The sequence below is a fragment of the Rana temporaria genome, chromosome 4, assembly GCF_905171775.1.
Source record: "Rana temporaria chromosome 4, aRanTem1.1, whole genome shotgun sequence".
NCBI classification, from domain to species: Eukaryota; Metazoa; Chordata; class Amphibia; order Anura; family Ranidae; genus Rana; species Rana temporaria.
Genome location: NC_053492.1, coordinates 446,363,935 through 446,375,983, shown reverse-complemented (window position 1 = coordinate 446,375,983; position 12,049 = coordinate 446,363,935). Strand labels below are relative to the sequence as shown.

The 12,049-nt window shown below is 45.1% G+C and overlaps 1 protein-coding gene across 1 annotated transcript in view; it reads right to left on the bottom strand.

The window, feature by feature from the left end:
• The window catches only part of PLEKHH2 (pleckstrin homology, MyTH4 and FERM domain containing H2), a 245,318-nt gene that overhangs the window by 58,585 nt on the left and 174,684 nt on the right, over positions 1–12,049 (bottom strand). The window contains exons 14-15 of the mRNA XM_040351535.1: positions 7,901–7,987; positions 3,748–3,906 (exon numbers count right to left, since the gene is read on the bottom strand). Coding sequence (XP_040207469.1) covers positions 3,748–3,906; positions 7,901–7,987 — 246 coding nt within the window. The remainder of the gene's footprint in view (positions 1–3,747; positions 3,907–7,900; positions 7,988–12,049) is intronic.

Genomic DNA, 12,049 nt, shown 5'->3' with positions numbered 1-12,049 from the left:
CCTAACCAGCGGACAGATATCTCCCGCATGCGTCGAATGGATTCGACGCATGCGTGGAAGTATTTTACTTCCTGGTTTGGTGACGTGGCGGCGTCAACGTCACCGCCACGTCACCGCGCTGTCTGTCCGCGGGGATTTAGGTTTGATGGTGTGTATAGCCATCAGACCGAAATCTCCGAGCGGACATGTCCGATGAAAACGGTCCGGCGGACCGTTTTCATCGGACTGTCTGCTCGTCTGTACGGGGCCTGACATGTGCATGCGCAGCTCAGTGAACATTTACATCCCCTAATCTGTGCTGCGGCGACGTGACTCATGTGCGCAGGCGCAGGAGTGATGTCAGTGCGGCCTGGCCTATCAAACAGCCGAAGACACGGGACCCGGAAGGAAGACCAGGAGAAAACGGAAGTGCCGGGGGCCAGCCGGATCGACTCCACCGCAGCACTGAAGGGCACCATATGACAGGTAAGTCTGTCATAAAGTACTAATATCCTGTGCATACTAGCACATTATGGCATAACCCACCTGGGGGGGCCCTAAAAAACAAATTTTATAGTGGACTTTACTTCTGCTTTAAGAACTAATCTGTGCTGGTCTTAGATAAGGGCTCAGACTTCTCACAATCCTCCACTGTGGAAGTTAATGAGCTGATCACTGTAGACCATTTCTAAGTGGAAGGATTTTAACTATTTTCTGGAGAACTTCTATATACCAAGAGTAATAAGCTTTAGAAAATATATCTAAATAATTATTTTAATAATAATAATTAATTATCTCCTTGGAAATTAGGGAGATTTGCTAAAACTGGTGCACACAGAATCTGGTGCAACTGTGCATAGTAACCAATCAGCTTTCAACTTCAGGTTGTTCAATTAAGCTTTCACAATAATGCCTCGTACACACGGGCCAGAATCTCGTCAGGAAAAAAACGTTTTTTTTCCTGACGAGATCCCTGGCAAGAATCTCTTGCCGCTCGGAGTATACACACAGTCAATGCAAAAACGCGGTGACGTCATCGCGTACGACAAGCATGCGCTCGTTACATTCGATGCTGTCGCCGCCATCTTGCTTCACCCTACCTATGCCGTGGAAGCCACGTCATTTCGAGCATGCGCGGGTTTCCACGGCGACAGGTAAGTATAAACACTCTCGGGTTTCTCGTCGGGAAACAGACCGACAAGAATCCCGACGAGAAAATAGAGAGCAGGTTCTCTATTTTTCTCGTCGAGATTCTGGCCAGATTTCCTGACGAGAAACCTGAAAGCCTTGTACACACGCACGGTTTACTCGGCAAGAAATCTCTGCCAGCAGTTTTCTTGCTGGTTCTTGCCGAGAAAACCGAGCGTGTGTACGGGGCTTTAAACCTAGACGCTGATTAGTTACTATGCACAGTTGCACCATATCTTGTGTGCACCAGTTTTAGTGAATCTGCCCCTATGTGTCAGTGCACATTTTAAGAAGGATTTGTGGTGTGGTTATATTTATTCAGTTAAGCTTGATGAATTGTGAGCACAGGAGGTTGACCGCTCGGCACAGGTGCCATTCAGAGAATGTTTTGTTTTCTGAATCAATGCAAAGCATTCTCTGATTGGACGACATTACCGCCCTGCCTCTCTGACTTGTCCAATGGAAGAATGCTTTGCATTTATTCTGAAAATACAAAACATTTTCTGAATGGCACCCAAGCCAAGTGGCCGACCTCCTGTATTCACAATGCATCAGGCCAGCCACTCAGCACAGGATCTGGAAGGAAGTGGAGATCACTGGGGTAGCCATGTCTACTTAAGTGGTTTCCAGCTTCCAGGGGTATTGTCCAGGTATGGTATAAACAGTATCTCACAAAAGTGAGTACACCCCTCACATTTTTGTAAATATTTTATTATATCTTTTCATGTGACAACACTGAAGAAATGACACCTTGCTACAAAGTAGAGTAGTGAGTGTACAGCTTGTATAACAGTGTAAATTTGCTGTCCCCTCAAAATAACTCAACACACAGATATTAATGTCTAAATCGCTGGCAACAAAAGTGAGTACATCCCTAAGTGAAAATATCCAAATTGGGCCCAATTATCCATTTTCTCTCCCCGGTGTCATGTGACTCGTTAGTGTTACAATATCTCAGGTGTGAATGGGGAGCAGATGTGTTAAATTTGGGATTATCGCTCTCACTCTCTTATATGGGTCACTGGAAGTTCAACATGGCACCTCCTGGCAAAGAACTCTCTGAGGATCTGAAAAAAAGAATTGTTGCTCTACATAAAGATGGCCTAGGCTATAAGAAGATTGCCAAGACCCTGAAACTGAGCTGCAGCATGGTGGCCAAGACCATACAGTAGTTTAACAGGACAGGTTCCACTCAGAACAGACCTCGCCATGGTCGACCAAAGAAGTTGAGTGCACATGCACAGCGTCATATCCAGAGGTCATCTTTGGGAAATAGGCATATGAGTGCTGCCAGCATTGCTGCAGAGGTTGAAGGGGTGGGGGGTCAGCCTGTCAGTGCTCAGACCATATGCTGCACACTGCATCAAAGTGGTCTGCATGACTGTCATCCCAAAAGTAAGCCTCTTCTAAAGATGATGCACAAGAAAGCCGGCAAACAGTTTGCTGAAGACAAGCAGACTAAGGACATGGATTACTGGAACCATGTCCTGTTGTCTGATGAGACCAAGATAAACTTATTTGGGTCAGATGGTGTGAAGCGTGTGTGGCAGCAACCAGGTGAGGAGGACAAAGACAAGTGTGTCTTGTCTACAGTCAAGCATGGTGGTGGGAGTGTCATGGTCTGGGGCTGCATGAGAGCTGCTGACACTGGGGAGCTACAGATCATTGAGGGAACCATGAATGACAACATGTACTGTGACATACTGAAGCAGAGCATGATCCCCTCCTTTCGGAGACTGGACCACAGGGCAGTATTCCAACATGATAACGACCCCAAACACACCTCCAAGTTGACCACTGCAATACTAAAGAAGCTGAGGGTAAAGGTGATGGACTGGCCAAGCATGCCTCCAGACCTAAACCCTATTGAACATCTGTGGAACATCCTCAAAGGGAAAGTGGAGGAGTGCAAGATCTCTAACATCCACCAGCTCTCTGATGTCATCATAGAGGAGTGGAAGAGGACTCCGGTGGCAACCTGTGAAGCTCTGGTGAACTCCATGCCCAAGAGGGTTAAGACAGTGCTGGAAAATAATGGTGATAACACAAAATATTGACACTTTGGGCCCAATTTGGACATTTCCACTTAGGGGTGTACTCACTTTGGTTGCCAGCAGTTTAGACATTAATGGCTGTGTGTTGAGTTATTTTGAGGGGACAGCAAATTTACACTGTTATACAACCTGTACACTCACTACTTTACATTGTAGCGAAGTGTCATTTCTTCAGTGTTGTCACATGAAAAGATAGAATAAAATATTTACAAAAATGTGGGGGTGTACTTACTTTTGTGAGATACTGTACATAGTAACATTGGTCCAAGCTGGAGTGTGACTATGTGACTATGTATAATATAGCCATGCCTGGAATTATTTTTTAAGGAGACAACTGGAAATTAGACACAACCAATGTATGGAGAGTGCATAATACGGAAGTGTTTGTAGAAGGATTAACCAATCCAGGGACAGTGGAGCACGTGTTTTTTTCATGATAGCACATCATTTTGCTCCCCTGAAATCTTGGGAGTGGATATGTCCATTAAGAAAACATCGTCAATCTGTTCTTTCATAAGTTTCTGACCTTTGTGAGGAGTCCCTTCACAGTGGGCTTGACATCTGGCTGCGTGAAGAGCACACTGGCTGTTTGCACCCGGAGAACATTTTGTAAAACTCGTACCCATTCATCCAAGATATTAGGAGAATCTGCCGTCAGGTAATACGTTCGTTTCTCAGTCACCAGCTGGGAGAAGAAGCATGGAGATCAGATGAGTCCTCATAGAAATATATATAAAAACAATCTTGAGAAGGCAAGCAATACATTTAGAACAGTGTTTCTCAACCAGGGTTCTGTGGAACCATAGGGTTCCCTCCAGAGGTTGCAGGGGGTTCCTTGACCCATTCTTGCCAAGTACCCACTGACAATGTTCTATTTAGCTATCTGTTATGCCCCGTACACACGATAGGATTTTCCGCCAGCAAAAGTTTATTTTTTTTGCTGTACATACCGTCGTATAGCTATTCCCCCCCCCTGGCTTCCGGGTAGTGGCTCCCGCGGGACTGGGCGTTCCTATGCAGCAGGTAAGTGATTGACGTGATGACAAAAACTACCTCCCGTCGCATAAGGAGCGTCACGAGTTGCCGAAAGAAGCCGAACGTCGGTGCGCCGTATATCGTCGTATAGAGCCGACTCGCAGTTTGGCTTCTTTCGGCAACTCGTGATGCTCCTAATGCAACGGGGGGTAGTTTTTGTCATCACGTTAATCACTTACCTGCTGCATAGGAACGCCCAGTCCCGCGGGAGCCACTACCCGGAAGTCGGGGGGGGGGGGGATAGCTATACGACGGTATGTACAGCAAAAAAAAAACGCATACTGTCAATGTTGCAAGTGAGCACAATGTAATGTTAGAAAAATGTTTTAGGGTGAACCTCCGCTTTAAATTTCCCAATTTCTTTGGGTTTAGGACCAGCATGCAGAAGGTAATAACACATATGCATAGGCAATATGTATGCACATCCTAGGGGGGCCAATCTAGACAGGAGCCAGTTAACCTACCAGTATGTCTTTAGAAATGCAGTACCTAGAAGAAAACAGAGGCGCCCCCCGATAGTAAGATGTGACGAAACGCATTGAGTGGAGCTATCGCTCGTGACGTCTCCTTGTACGCCACAACCAGGAAGTGACTAGTTGGATTTCCGTGACTGGATTTTTACAGATAAGCGCTTGTGATATTTTTAACCATGTGAGTGATTAGTACTTTATAATAAAAGGGTTTATATACAGTTTTACACTGTGTTTCCCCCGAAAATAAGCCCTACCACAAAAATAAGAGTGTTATTTTCCAGGAAGGCTGCAATATAAGCCGTACCTCGAAAATAAGCCCTAGTTTAAAATGCTTGTAAAATCCTTTAATCCACTCTATTACAGTAGTATATAAAATGTACAATGTGTGTTTCTGTAATATAATTATGGGAAAGAGAGCTCAGGCGGGTCACAGAAGCGCAGAGCGGCACTATACTGAAGGTATTTGGCAGATTATATATTACAGAAACACACACATTGTACATTATATTCTACTGTAATAGAGTGGATTATAGGATTTTACAAGCATTTTAACTCAGTTAACACTGGGCATTCCTGACAGGCAGTAAGAGAGAGGAGGAGAGAAGACAGCACATTACATGGTAAGACCTACCCCGAAAATAAGCCCTACTGTGTCTTTTGTTGCCAAAATTAATACAAGACCCGGGCTTATTTTTGGGGAAACACGGTATGTTAGTATCCCTGGCTCTTTTTATGTGTTTTGGTTGAATACCCGATGCTTTGGATGAGCTGTTCTGGCAATTGAATATGGAAACTTAGAGATGGCTTATGTTGTGTATCAATGACACATTGATACACAAGCTCATGTGACTCTTTGTATGTATAAATTGTCTACATGTTTCAGTAAAAGTCCTGTACATTCAAGGTGGTGGGACACTTTAATGCTTGGAATATCTGGCTATCATTTTCACCAATCTGGACTTTTTTTTGTATATTTTGGGTTATTATTTCTATTGGTCTATAGATTAAGCCCCGGTTCACACTGACATGACTTGTCATGCGACTTGAGAGTTCAAAGTCGCATGACACGCTGTGGCCCATTAACGGCAATGGAACAATTCTAATTGGAGCAAGTCAAGTCGCTCTGACTTAGAAAAAGATTCCTGTACTACTTTTGGTGCGCATTAGAACTTGTATTGACTTCTGCTAAAAAAAGTTGCAATGGTGTCGCGCAGGGATGTCGGATTCGAAGTTGCGGTAGTGTAAACCCAGGCTAAGACTGACACTATTATATGAATTTCTAGTATTGTAATTTTGATTCTATATTTAGTGCCTAGAGGAAACCCACACAAACACAGAGGGAACATGCAAACTCCATGCAGATAAGAGGAAATAACCAAGACCAAAGCAGGACAGGCAACTTTGCCAGTGGCCAATAAAATAATAATCTGTGGGGGGGAGGGGTTTGCCTGAGAAAACTATTTTCTCTTCTTGTAAAGTTGCTTCAGTTAAGACAGTGATCCGACTTTGGAGGCGACTTCCATTGAAATCAATGGGTACAAGTCACCTAGAAGTCGCCTTGAAGTAGTACAGGAACCCCCGACTTCAGTAGTGTACATTAAGACGGCTCACATTCACTTTAATGTAATTTCTCATGTCGGGCGACTTGGGGCGACACAAGTCAGATCCCAAGTCGAGGTAGTGTGAACGGGCCACTTAGGCCTCGTACACACGATAGGTTAACCAGAGGACAACCTTCTGAAGGACCGTTTTCATCTGTCAAAACCGATCGTGTGTGGGCCCCATAGGTTATTTAACCATCAGTTAAAAAAAAGCCAACTTGCTTTAAATTTAACCGATGGATTCCTAACCGATAGGTCAAAACCGATCGTTAGTAGGCACATCCATCGGTTAAAAATCCATGCATGCTCAGAATCAAGTCGACGCATGCTTGCAAGCATTGAACTTCATTTTTTTCAGCACGTTGTTGTGTTTTACGTCACCGCGTTCTGACATGATCAGTTATTTAACCGATGGTGTGTAGGCGCGACGGACCATCAGTCAGCTTCATCGGTTAACCTAGGACAACGGTCCTTCAGACCATTCTCATCGGATGGACTGATCGTGTGTACGAGGCTTTAGGGGTTCTCCAATGACTCAAAATAAAGTAATCAAAACAATTAAATCAAACAGAATAATACATAAAAAACTACGATGGGCTCAATTCACAAAGCCAACACTAATAGGTAGATTCACGTAGAAAGGCTTATCTTTAGGACGGCCTAGCCTAGCCTGTTTAGGCTACACCGCCGTAAATTAGTTAGGCTAGTAGTGATTTTCAAACCACTTACCTGCTAATCTACGGCGGCGTAGCCTCAAACGAGCGGGCGTAAGGGCGCCTAATTCAAATGACTTGGAGGGGGGCTTGTTGTATGAAAATGAGGCTTGACCTCACGTTTTTTGACGTTTTTTGACACTGCGCATGCGCCGGGCGACTACATTTCCCAGTGCGCATTGCGGCTAAGTACGCCATACGGGCCTATTGATTTTGACGTGGACGTAAACTACGTAAATCCCGATTCGCGGACGACTTACGCAAACGACGTTAACATTTCGAATTTTAAGGCGGGAAAACTTAACTTTACTTAACATTGGCTAGGCCACTAGAGCATAGCTCTAACTTTAGGCGGCCTATCCCGGCGTAGGCCTGGCTTAAGTTCGTGAATCGGCGTATCCCCTCATTTACATAATCTACGCCGGCCGCAATGGAAGCGCCATCTAGCGGCCATCAGAAACATTGCAAGCTAAGATAGAACGGCGCAAGCCGGCCTATCTTAGCTTTGTTCAAGCGTATCTCTATTTGAGCATACGCTTAAACAAACGCCGGCGTAGATTCAAAGTTAGGTCGGTTTATCTACTGATAAGCCGGCCTAACTCTTTGTGAATCTACCTATAAAGGATCAGTATACTAATTTTCAAAAAAGTGACAGCTATTTTCAGATGAGTTCATTAAAATGTGAAAATGCCAGTCATATGTTGGAGCTTTGTGAACTTCGCCTTATATGTGTAAACATTATATTTACAGTGTGCGGCTGTGAAGACTGAGCATAAACGCTGCCATATGTTATCTCCATCTAAAGGAGGATTAGAACACTTTATAAATTAATAGGTTATATGCGATTTGTCATTTACCTGCACCGTCTGCTTTCCGTCACCTCGCACTATATGACTGGAGGAATTTAATTCAATCTGACCTTGAGGTTTGCGGATTACATCACTCTGCATGGGAAAAACGCCAATACCTTAGCACTAAGTTTGCAAAATAAATTCAGTTACAAAACAAAGAGTTATTGCTAAAAAGTGTAAAACAGCAAGACAAAGCACAAAACAGATAAATGCAATGCTATCTACTAAAGAAATACAATAATTATGTGTCACTTCTAATATCAGACAGTGGAGAGAATATTATCGTTTAGGAAAATGTTGATCCTTATGTGTCTCAAGAAATGAAAACACCAAGGGCCAGATTCACATACAATTGCGTTACGCTGCGGCGGCGTAACGTATCCCATTTACGTTACTCCGCCGCAAGTTTACAGCGTAAGTGCTTGATTCACAAAGCACTTACCTGTAAACTTGCGGTGGCGTAGCGCAATTCCGCCCGGCGCAAGCCCTCCTAATTCAAATGGGGCGGGGACCATTTAAATTAGGCGAGTTCCCGCGCCGAACGTACTGCGCATGCTCCGTCCCATTGGTTTCGACGTTAACGTAAATGGCGTCCAGCGGCATTCACGGACGACTTACGCAAACGACGTGAAATTTAAAAATTCAACGCGGGAACAACGGCCATACTTAACATTGGTTAGACCACCTAGAGGGCATGCTTAGTTTTATGCGACGCATCTCTACGGAAACAACGTAAATTTAGATCGACGGGCAAAGCGGACGTTCGTGAATCGGCGTAACTAGTCATTTGCATATACTACGCCGACCGCAATGGAATCGCCACCTAGCGGCCGGCCTAGAATGGCAGCCTAAGATCCGACGGTGTAACACAGTTACACCTGTCGGATCTTAGGGCTATCTATGCGTAACCTGATTCTAAGAATCAGCCGCATAGATACGACAATCGTATCTCAGAGATACGACGGAGTATCAGGAGATACGCCGTCGTATCTCTTTTGTGAATCTGGCCCCAGATTTTCTTATGGGACTTTCCAATGCCTCGTACTCACGGCCGGACTTTCCGAGAAAAAAAGTCCGACTGGCTTCTTTTCCCGGAAAGTCCGGCTGTGTGTAGCCTCCATCTGACTTTTTTTGTTGGAAGTCCAACGGACATTAGATAGAGAACCTGTACTTTTTCTGTCCGTCGGACTTCCAACGGGGTCACGGCGGACTTTTGCACGGTCAAAAGTCCGACCGTGTGTACAAGGCATTACTGATCATTGGAAGTCTCAGTCCTCCCGTTGCATTCTGTACGTTGCCCAAGTTTGATCCAACCCACAAGTTAGCTGTCCACGGTGGGCCAATGAACTGTGGGCAGGGGATTCCCCACCCTGCTGCTAACATTCACAAAGAGATGCTTGTGACATCATTGACCTAATATAACCTAATACATTGACCTGATACAACCTACCTGGTATACCCCCCCAATATATCAAGACCATATTTTCACCAAAAATACACTAAAATCATTATTAGCAGACACATAGGGCCACATAGTGTAACTGTGCCGGCGTAAGCCCGCGTAATTCAAAGTAGGCTAGTGTGGGCGTGTTTTATGTTAATGTATCGTGACCCGACGAGATTGACGTTTTTAACGAACGGCGCATGCGTGCGCATGCTCAGTATCACGTCAAATTTTTTTTCAAATTAAATTACGCCTGCTCAATGCCTAGTCGACGTGAACGTAACTTACGTCCAGCCTCATTCACGGACGACTTACACAAACGACGTCAAATACGACGCTGTTCATACGTTTCCGACGTCCATACCTAACATGACTTACCCTTGCTTTATGAGGGGTAACTTTACGCCGGCGTATGTCTTACATAAACAACATATCTTGATACACCGGGCGAACGTACGTTCGTGAATCGGCGTATCTAGCTAATTTACATATTCAACGCGGAAATCTACGGAAGCGCCACCTAGCGGCCAGCGTAAATATGCAACTAAGATACGACGGCATAAGAGACTTATGCCGCTCGTATCTTAGCCGAATTTATGCGTAACTGATTCTAATAATCAGCCGCATAGATACGACGGCGCTCATTCGGACTTACGACGGCGTACATGGCGCTACGCCGTCGTAAGTCCTTTGAGAATCTGGGCCAAACATAACAGAGTACCTGAGTGAATTAGTACATTTTTTACATTTAATAATTTTTATTATAATTTTTTTTAATGTTTAACATGTTTCCAATATTTTTATTTTACCATTTTTAAAAATTATTTAATACAAGGTTTAAATATTATTTTTTACAATTTGTTATTTCTTTACAGGACAGGGAAGCCTTCAACACTGCGGGATGGCGGGGGGAGGGATCAGAAGCAGGCAGAACAGGGAAGAGGATTGGTGTCAGGGAAGCAATTACAGGAACGATGGCCCATGTCTGTGTCTCTCCCTGCAACAGCTGAAAGCCGACAGGAGGGAGAAACTGGTTTTCAGCTGCAGCAAAGAGCCTCCTTCTGTAATTGCCCCTCCACCCGACCGCACTAATTTCCCCTGCTGTTTGGGTCCCCCCGTGTGCCTGGGCCCCCTACAAGAGGACTGGTGGCCCCCCTATCACCGGCCCTGGGCAGGAGAGCGAGGGAGGGTGGGATCATTTTCTCCCTCCGTGAGCAAAGGCTGCGGCCTCCTTTTTACAACTCCCTTCCTGCTAAAGCGCCCAAGGTAGTCACCCTCTGTATCTGCCCCATGGCTCAGCCCTGCTTACAGGGCTGTGTAAATCACACATCTGGTTGGACAAAATTACAATTCCCCTCGCCAGGGAAAACAGCTGCCATATATGCACTTCAACCAGTGGCAGGACAAGGTCAATCAGTACCCAGGGCGAAGATGCCAAATTGTGTCCCCCCCATTCCCGGACGCAACATTTACACAAAGCATTGATGTCAGTGGACTCCAAAATAACCCCCAGCACAGGTATCAGGGGACGCAGTATTAACCCCCAGCATTGATGTCAGTGGACACACTAATAACTCCCAGCATTGGTGCCAGTGGACGCCATAAGGACCCCCAACCAGGGTGGATAAAATGTTTTTTAAAAAAAAGAGTTTGGGGATTTTTATCAAGTTTATTTTAATAAAATGCTTTTGGAGCAAAAATGTATCTAAAGATAGTTTTCTATTTAAGATACAATTAATAATTTAGTTTATTCAGCATGAAATTGAGCTTAGTTATGTAGCATGAGGCTGTATATTATGCAAGTAGAGAACACTAAACGGGTGGGACTTTAAATGAAGAGCAAGGCATAGAGCCGAGCACTTCCATCCCCGATACTTAGAGCAAGAAAAAACAAGGGTATATTATGCAAGATCTAAATTTTTGGTAAACTCATTCAATGAATCCAAGCTCTGCAAGCTGAGATAACATGCACTCCATTGATGCATTCACACAATTTCACACTACCTACCAACAAGAATACCTCTGTACACGCTCACTCCTGGTCAGCTCATATCTCCCTCTTCTAGGAGTGCGGGCAGACAAGCGGGCGGGCGCAATGGTTCGGGCAGGCTGGAACCCATTTGCTCTCAGCACCCCCTCTCCACATAGAGCCTTAATGTCCAGGGCACATGTCCCTTCTGCCCACCCCTTGTCCCGACCCTGACTTCTGCCCACCCCTTGTCCCGGCCCTGACTTCTGCCCACCCCTTGTCCCGGCCCTGACTTCAACTGTGAATTTAGCTGTTTGCCTGGAGTTCAACATTAAAATAAATCACAACTAAGATTAACATTTAGGCAGCCACTGCTGATCCCCCTCTCATAATGCTAGCTTACAGAAATGGCTTTCTTTGAGTCAGGGGTGGACTGACAACCCATGGGGCCCCCGGGCAATGGAAGATTATGGGGCCCCTGGGCTTAGAGATGGCCACCACGCCAGGAGGCAGTGCAGAGGCAGGGCAGCTAAAATCTCAGGATTTTCACATCAAAAGCATGTTGGTTTAAGACATAGCAGGGACAGATGTAAAAAATACACAGATTTTTACATACTGTCCCTGGTTTTATTGAGAGTGACAACCCTGATGGGGCCCCCTAGTGGCATGGGGCCCTCGGGCAGTGCCCGAAAGTCCCAATGGTCAGTCCCTGCTTTGAGTTTAAAACAAAGTTCATCACTTG